We start from the raw sequence: 17,917 nt of genomic DNA on the forward strand, positions 1-17,917 counted from the left end.
GCTTCAGGGAGCTAACGAATGTTATCAGCATGGGGTAAGCGAAGGCCAGGCATAGTGGCTTGAGCTCATAATCCCAGCTACTTGTGAGACTGAGGCAGGAAGATCACTTGAACCAGGAGTTCAAGGCTACCGTGAGCTGTGATTGAGCCACTACATTCCATTCTGGGTGCAGAGTGAGACCCTGTCTCAAAAATAAAAAATAGGCCGGGTGTGGTGGCTCACACCTGTAATCTCAGCACTTTGGGAGCCTGAGGTGGGTGGATTGCTTGAGTCTGGGAGTTCGAGACCAGCCTGAGCAACATGGCGAAACCCTGTCTCCACTAAAAATACAAAAAATTAGCTAGGCGTGGTGGCGCATGCCTATAGTACCAGCTACTCAGGAGGCTGAGATGGGAAAGTCACCTGAACTCAGGAGGTTGAGGCTGCAGTGCGCTATGATGGCTCCACTGCACTCCAGTCCGGGCAACTGGAGTGAGATCCTGTCTCAAAAAAATAAATAAATAAATAAAAATAAAAAATAAAGTAGAGGAATGAAACATTTTCCTATGGTGAGAACCCATAGCTTTTATTGACTTCTGAAGGCCATGGGATGGGGTCTCTGACTTTGGGGATTTAGAGCAGCCAGCAGGGTGCTCACTGGTCCTTAGAAGGACATAGCCGAAGTGGCCAGTAGTCAGTGTTGCTACTCATCCTAGGAATTCCAGTTTTCTGAACACAAGGGAGAATTTTCAGTGCTATATGGCACTTAATTTAATGCGTTATGAGCGTTCAGTAGGCGCTTCAGTTACTGTACGTATGGAATGGATGAATACATGAACAACTGCAAGTTCTGCCCCTGTTGCCGTAGTTACTTGTTTTTTTCCAGAGGTAATTGACATTGCTTTGTATTTTAATAGCCAGTCTATTATTTTAAAATCTGAGACCAGTCAGTCCTTCCCTTCACACGGGAAACGGCAGGACACTTGCCAGAGAATGCTGTTGTTACAAATGGCATCGTTCTGTCTCTGGCAAATGTTTTGGGGATTTTTTTCTTAGAGTCACTGAACACATGGTAGTTTTCTTGCTGCCTAGTTTTTCCAGTATTTCATTTCTTCCTTCAGACCTCTTGCAGGCCAATTCAGGGTCCTGCTGAACACTGAAGTCCAGCTTTTCTGAAGACACCGCCCTCTCCCTGGAGAGGATAGTGGTGTTAAGTAACTGCACAGATAAGCCTGTTCAGATACCATCCCTGGTAACTCTCATGAAGCCTTGGTTTAGGAGCCTGTAAAAAGTCCACTGAAAATGGGTCGGCGTCTTGCCAACAGCGTAACCTTAGCACCAAAGACTTCCAAGGATAAAGTATTAAAAGATGCATTCTAGGGTTATGCCATGACCAAGGTTTGAAATTTCTGAATCCAGAGTTTACTTCCCAAATCCTGAATAAAACTCTATTTTCAAGCATGAGATCTGTTACTCAAGTAGGAGAAGAAACAAGAGATTGTATTCTCTATTGGACTCAGTGCAGAGCTGCAATGCTTGGTAAACCACTTATTTCAGAGGCAACACTGATACGTTTGTCCCATATTTAATAGCATCTGTTGAATTAAATTGAATCAAATGTGGCTTTCTTTTTTCTTACCTTCTTATTTGCAGTAAGGTTGAGATGGTTTTAGCTTGAACAAGAATAATAAAAGAAGGACAAAAAGGAAGATGGACAAAAAGATATAAGTCATTCTTCAAGTGGTTAGAGACACGAAGTCTGAAATGAGGACAAGGAAGGAGGAAGTTGACAGTCAAGACTGTAACTTTTTCCAAGTGGCAGAGAGGAATGTGTGATGCCATCAACAGGCTGAGCTGCTCAATTGTTTGTTTTTTGTCCAGGCTGTGGATTTAATGTGACTAACAGTAACCCTACCATCTGCATCAACGACCTCGTCACAGAATACAATAAGCAACACAAGGCCGAACTGAAGCCCTTAAGAGCCGATTATCTCATCGCCAGAGTCGTGACTGTGCTGGAGAAACTGATCGAAGAGTTTCAGGACAAAGGGCCCAACAGCGTCCTTCCCCTTTATTACCGATACTGGGTCCACAGGTCAGTGCTGGCTCGTCTTCATTCTTTTCAGCTCCTTTATTAGTATCTTAGTAGTTAGGTTTTTTTTTTTTTTCTTTGAGACGGAGTCTCGCTCTGTCCCGTAGGCTGGAGTGCAGTGGCGCCATCTCGGCTCACTGCAAGCTCTGCCTCCCGGGTTCACACCATTCTCCTGCCTCAGCCTCTATAGCTGGGACTACAGGCGCCCGCCATCACGCCTGGCTGATTTTTTGTATTTTTAGTAGAGATGGGGTTTCACTGTGTTAGCCAGGATGGTCTCGATCTCCTGACCTTTTGATCTGCCTACCTCGGCCTCCCAAAGTGCTGGGATTACAGGCATGAGCCACCGTGCCCGACCGTAGTTCAGTATCTTAAAACGAGGGACTGAGCGCTGGTCTGAATGATTATTTTCTGTGCCTCTATTGGAGAAAATGCATGGACACCACCTTGACCAAGTTAGCATCGCCAATAATGGAGCAAACGGGCATCTTATGCCTCCTGGTGGGATGCGGTGGAAAGAACCGAAATCGTGAGAGAGTTTCACATTCATTTAATCTGATTCTAATTGTGAAGAAACAATCAGATGCATCTAAATTGTCAAACCTTCTAGGTAACAGTGGTACTCAAAATGAGATCCCAGGCAGTGGCCTCAGCCTCAACCAGGGGCTACCGCATCAGAAACCCCTGGGCTGGGCCCAGCACCCTGTGTCATAACAGATGCTCCGGGGATTCTCACGCAGCTGAAGTTCGAGGACCACTCACTGATTTTACAACCACAGGCCTGTGCCCTGCAAAAATGTCAGTGTCTGCACACAAACAATTGGACAAAAAAAAAAAAGGTGGCAGAATTGTTTGGGATTAGAGAAGATGAAAGAGGCATGACATCTAAATGTAATGTATGTGATCCTGGATGGAGGGAAATATCCACAAAGGATATTAAAGGAACAGTGGGAATGACATGAACATGGACCTCTTGTATCCAGACTTTCTTGACTGGTCATGGTTAATGCTATTATAGTTTTGTAAGAGGTTCTTGTTCTCAGGAGATAAAGTATTTAAGCAGAAAGTGTCACAATGCCTGCAGCTTTTAAAAAACTTTTTAAAATTTTCATTTGTTTTCTATTTCTATTCCTTTTTTTTTTTTTTTTTAAAGAGAGGGTCTTGCTCTGTCACTGGAGTGCAGTGGTGCCATCATAGCTCACTACTGAAACCTCGAACTCCCGGGCTCAAATGATCCTCCTGCCTCAGCCTCCCAAGTAGCTAAGACAACAGGAATGTGCCACACAGCCCACTAATTCAAAAAAGTTTTTTTTTTTTTTTTTTTTTTGGTAGAAGCAGGGTCTCACTGTATTGCCCAGACTGGTCTTGAACTCCTGGCCTCAAGCAGTCCTCTCACCTTGGCCTCCCAAAGTGCTAAGATTACAAGCATGAGCTACCACACCCAGCTGCAACTTACCTTTACATGATGCAGGAAAAAAAAAAATGTGTGCTTATATGTGTTTATATGTGAAGAAAGAAAGCAAATATGGAAAGTATTTTCATTTGGTGTGAGAATGGAAGAGAATATGAGGTTTGTTGTACTATTCTTTCAGCTTTTCTGTGATTTGAAATTCTTCAAAATAAAAACTTGAGGAGAAAATTCTATATGTTGAAAGCTGTTAAGAAGGATGTGAGTTGAGTATATTTGGAAAATATTCGAAAGAAATAGGATCAGGATGAATTTCACTTGTGGCTGATGTGACCCAACTTTGTTTTATGAGATAAAACATTGTTTGCCAACTCAGGCTATTTTCCTCCAACCTCAGCCAAAAAACCTAGAGTTGCAGAGTGTTTCTTAAAAGTGCTGGGAGATGAGGAAGTGGCTCGAACCATCACCGCTAATGACCAGAATTAGGAGAGTGATGTTGTGTGAAGAAATTTCGACTCCTTGTTGAACTTGCACCCTGCTGGTTCTTTGAGTAGTTCTTAAAACCATTCACCAGGGTGGAAGAAAGTCAGAGCTCAGCCCAGGCTGCCTTTTCCCCCCAGCGAGCCTCGGCCCTCTCCCCAGCACCCCCAGCCCTCTCATCATGGATTATTCTTCAGCTCATTGTCTTAAGCCGTCCTGTGACACCTCCCAGTGACCTCACGCTGTTCTTCCTTTTCAGTGGTCAGCAAGTCCATCTGGGCAGTGCGGATGGACCAAAGGTGTCCATCGTTGGCCTGGACGATTCTGGCTTCCTCCAGGTTCACCAGGAGGGCGGCGAGGTTGTGACTGTGCACCCCGATGGCAACTCCTTCGACATGCTGAGAAACCTCATCCTCCCCAAACGGCGGTAATGCCGGGCGTCCCTGAGACGGGCCTGGGCCTGCCCTCCTGACTCACCGGGCCTGGCACCTGGGCAGCAGGCGAGGATGCCACTGGGCTGGGGTCCGAGCCCAGTGCAGAACCACCACCGTGAGCATTCAGCTTTCATCGCGGCCGCCTGTCCGTGCCCACGCATCTGGAAATCTAATTTAGAGTTGTAGGTGAATTTTCTCTTCCTCCAATTCATTTGTGAAGTCTTTGGTTCTTTTTCTATGTTTCTGTTTTTTGTTTTAGGTTTGTTTTGTTGTCATTTTCTTTGGTGTTTGAAGAGGCTCTGGGATAGATGGTTAAGAAGTAGAACATTTCGTTTAGGGAAAGCCCTCCCACAGGTGGGAGATCGGTCTCCCCTCTGGGGCTTGGACTTCTGTTTATTGTCAGGGGGAGTTTTTACATGGAAATGGCAATGGGAGAATTCAGATATTTTCCCAGTAGTGGAGACCTTTACCCCTAGTCTATGAAAAAACAAACCAAAATATGCTCTTGGGCCCAGGACAGTGGTGAGTTAGAGGTGTGCTATCACTGTCTGTAAGCATCTGGGGAGGTGTTGAACTATAAGAACGTGATGTGACACTTAGTCATTGTTCTGTGTTTTTGTTAATGAAGGAAAGGGAAGGTAGACTTCCAAGAGTTACTCTCTCCCCGGTGGTGTGGCCCCATAGCGAAGTCTAAACACCTGTAGAGACACAGCTAACCCGTGTGGTTGCGATGACCTTGTAGAGGAAATCGGTTGATTACTTTCACATCATTCAATGAGCTCTCCTTTCCTAAGGAAGTTTAAATGTCCTGAGTTAGGGACTTACTTTCTTAAGTAAGTTTAAATTTACTGCATATTGTGAAGAGATGGGCTCAAGTTCAGAATCTTTAAATATCTGATTAGGCATCACTTGGATGAGGAGGTGGGCGATTTGGCTCTAATAGCTGGAGATGAAGGCACACTCATACCACATACAAGGGAGGACTTGGAGCTTTTAACCCAGTTTCAGATTCACTCTGAGATGTGGAGCATTCCTGCAAGACTGTGCAGCTCACAGGATACAGAAGACATGGCATTTCACTCAGAAGTCACAGGGTTTTTTGCCCCCCTCATTTACCCCATATTACCAAGAAAGAAAATGTTATGGATACTGAACACCATCATTTCAGAGGGAGGATGTGTGTGTGCGTGCCCGCATATGTGTGTGCGTGCGTGTGTACGCACATAGCTTTAAAAGAAGACATTCAAAATCTGATGTGCTACAAGTCTCACGAAAGAACAAAAGAAAGGAAGGCTTTTGATATGTACTCGCTTTTCCCAGATGTACACCATGCCTTTTCCATGTCCCTCCTATCTCTGTTGAACTTATGAATCATACCCGTTACTTTTCAGCTTTAAAAGGCCAATTTTTGTCCAGTCTTCTGTCTTCCTGCCAGTCCCAGCTGAAATTAGTGGAAAGAAAGTTTGATGGCACTTTCAGCTTTGAACAAAATCCCTTCATTGTAAACTAGCACCATCTTTATCCAGGTCTTACCCAGTCAGGCTAATTCCAGAAACTTGTGGTTTTTAGTATAAAATTTGTCTACCTTTAGCTAAGCACAGGACCGCCCCATAGGAAGAAAAAATACCCAATATATATTTTTTGGAAATGAAACATTAAAAGAACTTAAAAAGTAATTTTTGGAAATGAGGCTTCAATTAGAATTATTATTCTCAAAAAAATAAAAACGAACAAACAAACCACAAAGAAACCACTCTTCTGAAATGCCCAAGCCTTCTTTTGAAATTAGAAGCTTAAATAAAATATAAGTCCACACCACCCCCAAATTACAAAATGGACTCACCCTTGAGAGGGCATCTGCAAAATATCATCAGGGACAAAGATCTCGAGGCTAACGATGCAGGTTTCATTTCTCAGACTTTGTAATATAAGGCAAGCCCTCTCAGAGCTGCCATCATCACTTTTTGAATTTCTTTGGGGGTTATTTAATGAAAAACATGCTATGTTTTGTTTTAAGCTGAAGTCCTATTCTGGACATTCTGCTTTGGGAAAAAAAATGTTATCATTTAATTTCCTTTCTGCAAATTAAAACTAATGACGTGTGGCCTTGTCAAAGGATATGGAGATGTTCCGGGCATACTGCTGTGCTCTGTGCTTTCCAACAGGCGCTTCTCCGCCGCGCAGGAGACCCAGTTGTCTTGAGGGAGATAAAGCAGCCTTGAAGCAGATGCTGCGTTTTCCATAAATCTGATTTTGCCTCACGTGAACCAAAGACTCTCAAAACTCTGCTTCCTATAGAATTAGCTGAATAAAGGCATTTTACTGATAGCTGTTAGTGTTAGCGAAACCTGTCTACCTGCTCTACCACATTCTCCAATTTGGGCCACTTACGCACCCGGCAACCTGGGATGTGAAGGAGCTTTAAAGTCTTAATGGGAACTTGGCATTTTCCTCATGATCTTTAAAATGTGGTCACTAAACTCAGGATTGGCCTGTGCTTTTAGAACACTGGAATAGCCCTTGCTTTAGAGGCTGTGCATTGAGTATTGACCGTATTTTGTAAAAGGCAAGATATCCTCCCTTCCAGGCTGGTAACAGGTTTCAGGGGGACTCTTGGGGAAGTGCCCCCTAAAATCGAACACAGCAATAACTGGGCTTCCTGTCCCCACCCCCACCCCAGCAGTGCTTTTTGGCACTGGGAACTCTGCCAGGGAGTGGTGGAAGTAGGAAGGATTTGTGTTTGAAGTAAAATCATGGTTGAGTTTCACTGCAGCAGGCTGACGTGGCCTGATGTGAGAGCAAGCGGCCCACTGGGTTGCCGGTGCACAGGCCCACATCGGGGGAGCACGGGCCACAGAGCACAGCCTCTGGGGGTCCCCCAAGCCACAGCATATGCAGCATGGCCGCCCCTTGCCCTGGAGTCTGGGAACAAAGAGAGTAGCCAGCCTCGCCACACTGCTTCAGATGGAGAAGGGAGGCGGGGTGGGCGTCCGTTCTCCAGATCTGTTTGCTCTTAACAGGCAGAACATGGGAGAATCCTTATTGCTGGTTAATCACTATGCATATTTGAAATAAAAGAAAGTGTCAGCCTCTGCATTTTAACTTCTCAAGGAATGCCTCTGAAAAGAATCACTTTAAACCAATGCCTATAAAAAGCAAGTCTACCAGAATAAACTAAGACTTTCTATGTGGTTTGGGCTCAACCTTATTTTTACAAGTTTCATTTTTAAAAGTAGGCAACTACTTTGGGTTACAGTATTTTTATTCATATTTAAACATATTTTTACAAAATAAATAAAGTGTTTTACATAATAAGGAATATGTATGTATTTCCAAGTATTAAGAAGCCAGGTTTTTTTTTTTGTTTTTTGTTTTTTTTGATGTATTATTAACAGATGTATTCAGCGCCATACACAAGAAAAATATTATTACTCCAAAGAATGAAAGTTAATAAAACCCCAAAGCAAAAACCCTTTTAATTGAGGTGAGAAATAAATGTAACAACTTCTAGATTATTTTTAGGATTTTTCTTATTCTTTTGTGGCAACTGCTTGACTTTTTATCTGAACAGTTTTTCCTCCCAAGATTTTAACCTTATATGTCATACTTAAGTTTAGGAACAGCTTGAATAATGCATTCTAGATAACACATGGGCTATGATTCACTAAAATTCCAAGCTACTGTAATTTTATGGCATTTATTTGCAAATGTTCTTTGTATCCCATTTTATCTGTAACAGCACCCCCAGTCTACCTTAACCATCTTATAGCTCTGGTAAATTAAAACTTAGGTAGACTTTATACAAGATCCATTGGCCGTATTAAACCTCCCCCACTCTTAGGGCTTAGGGCAGAAGGGACGAAGGCAGGGCTGATAGGACTTTTAAAAGGATAAAAGAGGTGGGGGCAAGGGAGGCAGAAAATACAGGCTCTTACAGATACCCTCCACACTGCCCTCCACACCCAGGCCACTGCTCTACAAAGGTATGAATGGAATGGCTTTTCTAGAAAAGGGTTTCCAAGAACATAAAGGAATTCCTTTCCCTGGGAGGCCCCGTGGAGGGCTGAGCCAGCCTGGAATTGGGCTTATTTCTCAAATCCATTTGATCTGGCATTTTTGTCAACATGGTACATGTTAGGACCCACGACGATTTTTTTTCCTTTTTGTAAAAGAGAGGCATATGTATTAAAATGCTTCCTCTTCCCCTACCAGAGCCTCACAGAAGTCAAGAAACGCTATCCCCAGCTTGAATGTGCAGACTCTTCAAGATGGAGGTAACAATATTAGGTTGCCATAGTAACAGCTCTGCTAACTTTGCACTCAGCCCTGGCCGTCCTGAAGCCAGCTCATGTAAGAATCTTCCTTCATGTTCTAGGTTATGAAAACGGTGAAGTTTGTTTAGACAAGGACGTTTTCACTAGTACACATTTTCTTTTTCAAGTACATACACACTGTTACGCCTGTTCACGTTGCCACTTGTAAATCTATAATAGGGTCTTTTTCCTCAACAGTAACCTTTGTTATTGAACTGCTCCGATAGCCTTGATTTATTTTTACGAAATACAGCCCCAAAAGTTAATAACAAGGTAGACACAAAAGCATTTTGCGGTACTTTATTGAAAAATGTCGGTGGTATCTCCTAGTAATCAAACCTACACCTTTCAAGAATCATGGTTTAATTATAAGACTCATGAACATTAAAAAAAAAAAAAAAATACCCTCGGCTTGTTTCCCGTGCACACACTCACAAGGAGCTGTGAATGAGGTATAGCTGAGTGCGTGGAGAGGCGGGCACCTCCCTTCCTACCATCCAGCCCCTTCGCTACATGACCCACAGTCCTAAATTTGCAAATTGTGACTCTTACCATGAGGCCCACTGACAGACACCCTGTAGGGATTGTATCAGGTCCTCACTAAGTGACACAGGGTTGGCAAAAAAAAAAAAAAAATTCACATTTTGAGAGCAGCTGGTGTAGGTGCACTTGATTCTAGAACAATGAGTTTAAAACATTTGGGAAAACCTCTTTCCATTCAGGTGGAAAAAGTTTCCTAATATAAACCATTTTGATAAAGCAGCAGAATGATGCAGTGTTGATAGGATGAAGAAAATTGAAAGATGGTGGTTCAATGCATTGGTGCAGTTCAGAGCCATGGCAGGATTTTTCAATGTTGAGATCTTTAAGCAAAACCCATAAAAAATAAAAATTAATGGAAGCTCATTTTTTAAACACTGCTGGTGCTTTACGAAAGGATTTCTGTTTACCTGTTGCACACGTAACGTTCTTATGACGTTTTCTTGATGTGTAGAAAATGCTTAAAATGTCTACATCATTTTCATTACATCCCCTTAAGCATGTTTTTCATCCACACGGTGCAGTCCATTGACAGTGTTTGGTATTGCACATGCAATTTAACTTTATTAGCACTATTTGTAGCAAACATGAGCCTAGTGAATTACAGAGCTGTGTGGACCAGAGGGATTTTGCCAGGTAATAATTAAGCTTGACAGGGTCATTCTCATAAACTCTCTGGCTACATATATATTTTTGCATTTAATGCCTATTCAATATATTCTGAAGGTGCTACTCTTGGTGTTATCAAGAGTTCATAGGGGTTAGGGGGAAGTAAGAGCTTGTTAATGGATTTGTGAAGCACACCCGTGTTCACAGACACACAAAATGGAATTGCATGGTCACCCCCTTAGTCTTGGCTTGTTGGTTTTTGTATTGAAGAAAGGGTTAAATAAAACAAAAATAATGAGACTCTTGAATGACTTAAAGACAGTGGAGTTGTGTATTCATGGGACTTACAATCGTCACTTCTGCCTTCACCTAAGCATCTAAAAGGGCTCGGACACAGGCATCGCCTTCCAGGGCTGCCGTCCACTTGGAAGAGCGGACTGCGGCAGGGTGGGTTTCCCTCCTGAACGTGGAGGATATTTGCGGAGTGAAATCGCTTAAATCCCCCAGCGGGACTATCGTGGAACGTTGGGGACAAGGCAAGATGCGTGAAGCCCGATTTCAAGGTGAGGAAACCAAGCCACCAGCAACGGGGTCGCACTGACCCTCGCAGGACAGAGGTGGGCGGTCACCTGCCCGGACCCGGGCGCTCCTCGACCCTCGGCACCGGCGCGCGCGGCCTCCGCGGTGGAAATCCGCAAGTCGGCGGCGGGGTCCAATTCAAATAGCTGTCTCTGCATAAATTAACGTAGGTCGTGCGCACCTGCCGGGCTCGGTGGCGCCGCAGCCCCGAAGCCGGGTCCAGGCTCCTGGCGCCGGCGGCCGGCGGGTCACCTCCCGTTGGTGATGATGACCGAGGCGCCCAGGTAGTGCGGCAGTGGCGTGCCGGCTGGGGAGGCGGCGGCGGGGCTCGGGTGCCGGGGCCGCAGCGCGCTGGTCGCCGCCTCGGGGCCGCCGGGAGCGCAGGCCAAGCCGGAGGCGGCGGGTGCGGCGCCCCCCAGCGGTCCGCGCCGGGTCAGCACGCGGTGGTAGTTGAGCAGCACGAAGGGCAGCTGCGGCGGCGCGCCCGGGGGCTCGGGGGCCGGGGGCGCGCAGCACTCCGGCGTCGCGCGGGCCAGCGCCAGCCGTACCCCGTCCCGGGCGGCCTGGCGGGCGGCCTTGGCCGGGCCCAGCGCGGGCTCCTCGCGGTAGTGGCCGCAGCTCGGGAAGCTCGGGGGCGCGGTGTCCTCGCCGAACCTGCGCACGGCGGCGGCGGGCGCTGCGGGGACAGGCGACACGTTAGAGGGCAGCAAGGGGCACGACCGCAGCCACCCCACCCCACCCCCAAGCCCCGGGCGCAGCCACCAGCCCTCGGCCGCCCACGCGCTCCACCCGCGGGATCGCTGTCGCCCTCCCCCGCCTCAGTCTAGGCCGCGCTGTCCATTCTCAGGACGCGACCTGAAATGTTCCACGATACAAAGCAGAGAAACAGGTGGAATGCCTGTTAAATAATACGCTGTAATGCAACATATCCAAAATACTATCTCAATGTGCAATCAGTGTGAAACAATTATTGGGATATTTTATTCTTTTTTTTTTTTTGGTACTGAGATGCAGAGCACAGGTCACACCTGCCTCACTGCACTGGCCACATTTCCATGTTCAAGACCACACAGGGTTGGTGGCTACCTGATTGGACGGCAGAGGTCTAGAGGCCACCAGGGGCCCTGGCGTTGCATGGCCCCTGTCTGCCTTGACTTCTTCTGCCCGTCCCTCAGTGGAGAGGGGTGGTAACCACCCTGATCGGTTTCGCTGTGTCCTAATGAAAAATAACCACTCCCATCTACTCAGTCCAACGCCTGACATTAAGTCGCTCCCTGGCTTGTTTTTTTGTTTTGTTTTGTTTTTGTCGTTTTCTGTTTGTTTGTCAACATTTGTCTTCCTTTAATACCAAAAAGGCTAGGAAGCTGATCGCAAATTGCCTCAAATTAGCACCTTGGGTCCACTTTTTATCAAGTGTGTGATAAGGAGATTGTTAACCTCTTTCACTCTTAAAATAGTAGTAAAAGTCAAATACCATGTGACAGCATTAGCCAGCTTCAGACACACAAACTCAAGTCCATCTCAAGCGGGTAATATTTTCAGCTATTATCAAAACCCTTTGCTTTGTCTTCCTTTGCTTGGATGTTCTGGAAGATCCCTTCCTTGGTTATGTGAGGGACCCAAGGTGTTCATGGGTGTGGCGGTTGCAAATCTAAGGGATCAGTGGCTCCTGGGACAGGCCAGGTCAAAAGGCAGGCGGCCTGGCCCTGGTCGCCAGTGTGGTCTTTTCTAAGTTAGCTACTTCTGAAAAAACATGTCCTAGTGATTTCCAGAAAGGCGGCATTCTCCTGTAATCTATCCCTCTTCTCAGGTTCGGGAAGAAATGTTATCTCAGCTTCAAGTCACAAGACAGAGCGAGAGATTCCTAGGATGTGCAGAAGCAGCAGGATGAGGCCCAAAAGGAGCAGAGCCCTACCTGCCTCTAGAGAGGGGTGAGGGAACTTCGCGGAGCTCTTCTTTAATTCCTTCGTCTTTAAGCAGGGGCCGGTGTGCTGCTTTTCTGGGGCACGTCATCCTTTTTTTTTTAATTTTATTTTTTTTATTTTTTTTGAGACAGAGGCTCACTCTGTTATCCAGGCTGGAGTGCAGTGGTGTGCTCTCAGCTCACTGCAACCTCCACCTCCCAGGTTCAAGTGATCCTCCCACCTCAGCCTGCGGAGTAGCCAGGATTACAGGTGCTCACCACCGTGCCCAACTAATTTTTGTATTTTTAGTGGAGTTGGGGTTTCACTACGTTGGTCAGGCTGGTCTCAAACTCCTGACCTCAGGTGATCCGCCCACCTTGGCCTCCCAAAGTGCTGGGATTACAGGCGTGAGCCACCGAGCCCGACCTGGGGCACATAATCCTGATGTCACCTTCACCCACATTTTAGTGGCACTGCAGGACATCTGCACCATCTCGGTCTACACTCTGAGCGGCAGTTAGTCTGGGTGCAACGGGAATACATGTCCTGCAGCTAAACCTCCGTCCCCACCTTCCACTCTCTGCCTGGGGTTTTTCCAGTGAGCAAACAGGAGCCAGTCTGCGTTCTGGAGAGCTGGCAGTATCTCCGCAGAGGACATCTGCTTGCCTGCCACCAGAAGGCGGCGAAAGGCCATTCCTTTCTGCTGTTGAACTAGCATGTGCAGGGCAGGCCCCTACTGTGTGCCGTGTCTTTGGAAATAGGCGCATCACAGCTTATGACCCCATTTTACAAGTGAAGAAACTGAGGCCTGGAGGGTTTGTGTTCTTTGCCCTGGGTTGGTGAGTGGCATTTCTGTCCTCAAGCCCACGAATGTCCACCATAGTTTTCCCCACTTCCAAAATTGGCATGGAAAAACAGCCAGTAGGCCGTTTGTCTCAAATATTCACTTCTGGATGGAGTGGAAAGGAATCTTGAAAAGAAATGCAGCTGGGGTGTTCTCAGCACCTGGGAGCTGGTTTGGAAAATCACTGCCCCCCTTTGGGTGGTGAATGTGGCCAGGATTTATGTGAAGGCGGGATACTGGGTTTTCCTTTGCCCTTTATACTGTCACTAGTGTTCCCGAGGCAGGCAGACTGCCATTTCTCACTCCCGAGGAGTGCCTGCATTGAGAGCAGGGAAGCACAGCAAGCCCTACGTAGAAGCAGAAAGAGGGCAAGTTTGCCCAAAGCGTGAGGGTTCTGTCTCCATCTGCCACCCACCACCACGGCTGCTTCAGCCCCCGGCCGTGCCCAGTCCTCCCGCCTTCCCCACGAGCAGACCTGACCCACCTTCGTAGCTTGGCACTAGGCCGTGCCGAGCAGTGTTCGCCGGTGGCTCTGGAGGATGTTTAGCTGGAGACGAGCTGCTAGGCACTAGGGGGTTGGCATAATGCCACTGGCATTCACCACTGGCTGGCAGTGTGCTCAGGAAAAAGCGTGCCACCTCACAAGGGGATCCTTGGGGCTGCCCAAACTTGGCCGGCAGCATTGGCTTTTTGCTGCTGAAGACGTGAGAGTCCAGAGGGAAGTGTCCGTAATGGTAGGAGAAGGGCAGGCTGTAGGATGGCGTGTACAGAAGGTCACTACTCTCTGAGTGGAGCTGCGGTTCCGGAGGAACGGGAGCGCTTGCAGGGGGACTGGCTCTCCAGTTTCCGAGCTGGCCGCATTCCAGTTTGTCCATTTGGAACGAGCTGTATTGCTGCATGGCAGAGAAGATGGATGAAGGGCGAGCGAGGGGCCGGCAGGAAGGAAGCTGCCTTCCGGCCCTGCAAGATCCGCCCCGACGGGGCCCAAGCCCATCCAAGGGCTGCCCCTACCCTCGCCACCACAGCAAGGTCCCACTGGTGACAGGCACACAACAAGCGATACCCCAGTGACCTACTCCCAGGGTAGAAAGAGATCCCGCACCCCGAACTAACAACAAATCAGACACACATGGACACTTGCTGTTTCTTTTCTTTCTTTCTTTTTTTGGCATAATATGGAGGCAGTGACGTTCAACGGGTCTATCTGCTAATGACCATGCTACCAAAGTTCACTTGGCACAGAACAGTCAGAGCACTTATTTATTTATTTACTTATTTTTGTGATGGAGTCTTGCTCTGTCACCCAGGCTGGAGTGCAGTGGCACTGTCTCCGCTCACTGCAACCTCTACCTCCTGGGTTCAAGCGATTCCCCTGTCTCAGCCTCCTGAGTAGCTGGGACTACAGGCACGCGCCACCACGCCCAGCTAATTTTTGTATTTTTAATAGAGATGGAGTTTCACCATGTTGGCCAGGCTGGACTCAAACTCCTGATCTCAGGTGATCCACCTGCCTTGGCCTCCCAAAGTGCTGGTATTACAGGCATGGGCCACCACGCCCGGCTGACAATTGCTGTTTCTGAGAGCTCACAAACTACTTTTTTAAAAAGAGGCAGGGCTTTCATTTTTTAAATGCTGTGGAAATACAATGGACTGGTGTTCTAACCCACCAGTCTAGAATCTAACGCATGGATTCTAACCCGTCAAGCTCATTAGAATCTGACCTGTGGCTTCTAATAGGCTGAAGTGCCTTTCCCATTTAGTCTTCTGTTTCCTAAACTTGGCTAGCCCACCGGGATGTCAGCCTTCCCCGGCTGTCACTACCGTGTAGGCAGGACCTCCCGAAGGGACCTTGCTGCATGGCAGGGAGATCCCTGCTGTGCAATGAGAGGCTCCCATTCCTTAACATGTCCAGGTGTCTCGAACCCCTAACTGTCAGCACCCCAAAACTGCAGGACATGCGTGTTACCTGTGGGGGGTAAGGGTTTGTTCTCAGCTTTGTCTTCATCTTGGTATTTTTGGGTTTCACTAATTTCCTAGTTTCTTGTGAGGTAGACAAGGCGGTCCTCCAGGAGTCCTGGGACTTGGCAGTGGACACCTGCTCCAGGGACAGCTGAAGTTCCTTGTATTCAATCTCCCTGGAAGGCGAGAGTGGGCCGAGTCATGTCCAGCAGCAGCTTCCCTGGCACCAGCCCTTGGGGAGGTCATTCTCAGTGCTCCAATGTGTCTTTTCACTGGGGTTGGATGTGGATGGGATTTGAGACAAGGCCAGCTCACCCTCATTATAAAAGCTGTCTGCAGACCCAGGCCGGGCCATCCCAGGAAATGCTGAGCCGGGTCAGAGCTCTCTCCAGTCCCATAAAGCCCCAAACACATTTCTGGGGGAGGCCGTGGGCCACTAGGAAAGCCGTCAAGGGAAAAAGGGACAGGTGGAAATACCATTGATCAGGTCCACCTGCATCCAACATGAGCACCTGTGGCCCAGCTGCCTCTCCAGTTAGCACTCCAGGAGGCAAGAGTCTGGGACCCTCTGCGGGCCTGGGGGCCTGACCACCAGCTTTGTGTATTCTCACACTGGGGGCCCATCGCTGCCCTAAAGAACCAACTCAGCAGGGTCATGTTCACACAGGGAGACGTCGACCTGGCGAACCGGCCCACACGTTTGCTCAGGAAGAATAACTAAAGAGCTAAACTCTTTTCTCCCTGACAGTTTTGCCAGAATCACTTGATTTCTAAGACACACAGTCATTCTATGAACAAACCTAGAGCCTAAATCCTCACCCTAGATAAAGTACAAATGAGAATCCTTTTCATAACGGGGCTGGGGCACAGCAAGGGTCAGAGCCTGGAGCAAAGTGATTTAACGTACAATAGCTATGGTGGGTGGAAAGTAATATATGGCCCCAGATAGACATCTGTCCTGTTGCTTCTAATGGCCTTAAAAGTATTTGCAGGCTGGGCACCTTGGCTCATGCCTGTAATTCCAGCACTTTGGGAGGCTGAGTGGGAGGATCGCTTGAAGCCAGGAGTTTGAGACCAGCCTGGGCAACATAGAAAAACTCTGTCTCTAAAAAAACATATATTTTTTTAATTTAAAAAAAAAAAGCATTTGCAACTGAACTTGACCTTCTGGAATGTTTAAAGGACCAAATATTTACCATCATTTGCAACGGCTCTATAGGAAGGCAGGCAAAAAATGGGGTATCTCCTGTCTCAAACAGCAGGAGCATCCAAGTTGACCTGAAGGCTTATAGGCATGGATAGCACAAGTTCGTATTCTTGATCGGGGGTGTGCACCCTATTCAGGATGGGGGGCATCTCCACCCACCTCCGATGCTCCTCACTAGGCTGTGTGATGGGATCCTAAGCTATGCCCAGTGCAGACCCCCTCCTCCTAGCTCCCCCTGCAGCCTAGCACTTGACCTTCACCTCTGAGCATAGAAATAGTTTGGACCTTCCAAAATGACCAGATTGCTGGGGGGGAAAAAAAAAAAAGGAGACGAACAGTTTGAGAAAGAGGAAAGAGAGAAAGAGAGATGGTGCTTATGGGAGCCATCCGATGTGGGACAGGAAGAGAAAAGAGCAAGGAGAGAAACAAATACGTGTGACTTACGTGAGAACATAATTGACACTCACGATGCAGTGGGGCCGGGACGAGCGGCTGTTGTGCACCACGGTGGCGTAGCTCTGCACCCACACCCAGCCGCCCCGCTTGGACAGCAGCCGGTAGTACTTGGTGGTGACCTGGCCCTTCACCAACACTGCAAGCACAAGGTGACATGAGTCCTCAGACGCTTCGCAGGCCCCACCTCTGGGATGCTGCCCCCAGTGGACTCCTCTGAGAACTTGCCAAAGGGGGCAGGCTTTCTCCGCTGGAGGATGTATGTCTGTGTGTGTCTCGTGCGTGTGCACACACACACGTGCACACGCATGCACACGCACGCACAGACACGCACACACACACAGACGTGCACGCACACATGCACACACACATGCACACACGTGCACACACACATATGCACATGCACGCACCCACGTGCACACACGCACACGCACGCACACAGACACGTGCACACACACAGACGTGCACGCACACATGCACACGCACGCACGCACACGTGCACACACACATATGCACATGCACGCACCCACGTGCACACACGCACACGCACGCACACAGGCGCACACACATGCACGTGCACACACACGCACACACACGCACATACATGTGCACACAGGAATTTTGCCTACAACTTCAAGGAGTTCCCACCCATTAAGAACTCTTATTTAACAGTCATTGCTTTCATTGAGGGAAACATTCGCCACCACAGTTTGTACCTGGCAGAGTGAAAAAATTGAATTTGCTTTTTGCCATGATTATGTCTTTTTTTTTTTTTTTTTTTTTTTTTTTTTTTTTTTTTTTTTTTGAGACAGAGTCTGGCTCTGTCGCCCGGGCTGGAGTGCAGTGGCCGGATCTCAGCTCACTGCAAGCTCCGCCCCCCGGGTTTACGCCATTCTCCTGCCTCAGCCTCCCGAGTAGCTGGGACTACAGGCGCCCGCCGCCTCGCCCGGCTAGTTTTTTGTATTTTTTAGTAGAGACGGGGGTTTCACCGTGTTCGCCAGGATGGTCTCGATCTCCTGACCTCGTGATCCGCCCGTCTCGGCCTCCCAAAGTGCTGGGATTACAGGCTTGAGCCACCGCGCCCGGCCTCATGATTATGTCTTAATCCCCAAATCC

At 47.9% G+C, this 17,917-nt stretch overlaps 2 protein-coding genes across 2 annotated transcripts in view; one reads left to right on the plus strand and one right to left on the minus strand.

The window, feature by feature from the left end:
• Window positions 1–7,701, plus strand: part of HLCS (holocarboxylase synthetase) — a 225,956-nt gene extending 218,255 nt beyond the window's left edge. The window contains exons 10-11 of the mRNA XM_025380559.1: window positions 1,861–2,074; window positions 4,219–7,701. Of these exons, the coding sequence (XP_025236344.1) occupies window positions 1,861–2,074; window positions 4,219–4,390 (386 nt within the window). The 3' untranslated portion in view covers window positions 4,391–7,701. The remainder of the gene's footprint in view (window positions 1–1,860; window positions 2,075–4,218) is intronic.
• An 852-nt stretch (window positions 7,702–8,553) lies between these two features.
• The window catches only part of SIM2 (SIM bHLH transcription factor 2), a 48,401-nt gene continuing 39,037 nt past the window's right edge, over window positions 8,554–17,917 (minus strand). Inside the window, exons 8-11 of the mRNA XM_025380090.1 lie at window positions 16,793–16,940; window positions 15,149–15,317; window positions 13,667–14,075; window positions 8,554–11,110 (exon numbers count right to left, since the gene is read on the minus strand). Of these exons, the coding sequence (XP_025235875.1) occupies window positions 10,683–11,110; window positions 13,667–14,075; window positions 15,149–15,317; window positions 16,793–16,940 (1,154 nt within the window). The 3' untranslated portion in view covers window positions 8,554–10,682. The remainder of the gene's footprint in view (window positions 11,111–13,666; window positions 14,076–15,148; window positions 15,318–16,792; window positions 16,941–17,917) is intronic.

The sequence above is a fragment of the Theropithecus gelada genome, chromosome 3, assembly GCF_003255815.1.
Source record: "Theropithecus gelada isolate Dixy chromosome 3, Tgel_1.0, whole genome shotgun sequence".
Classification (NCBI taxonomy): Eukaryota; Metazoa; Chordata; class Mammalia; order Primates; family Cercopithecidae; genus Theropithecus; species Theropithecus gelada.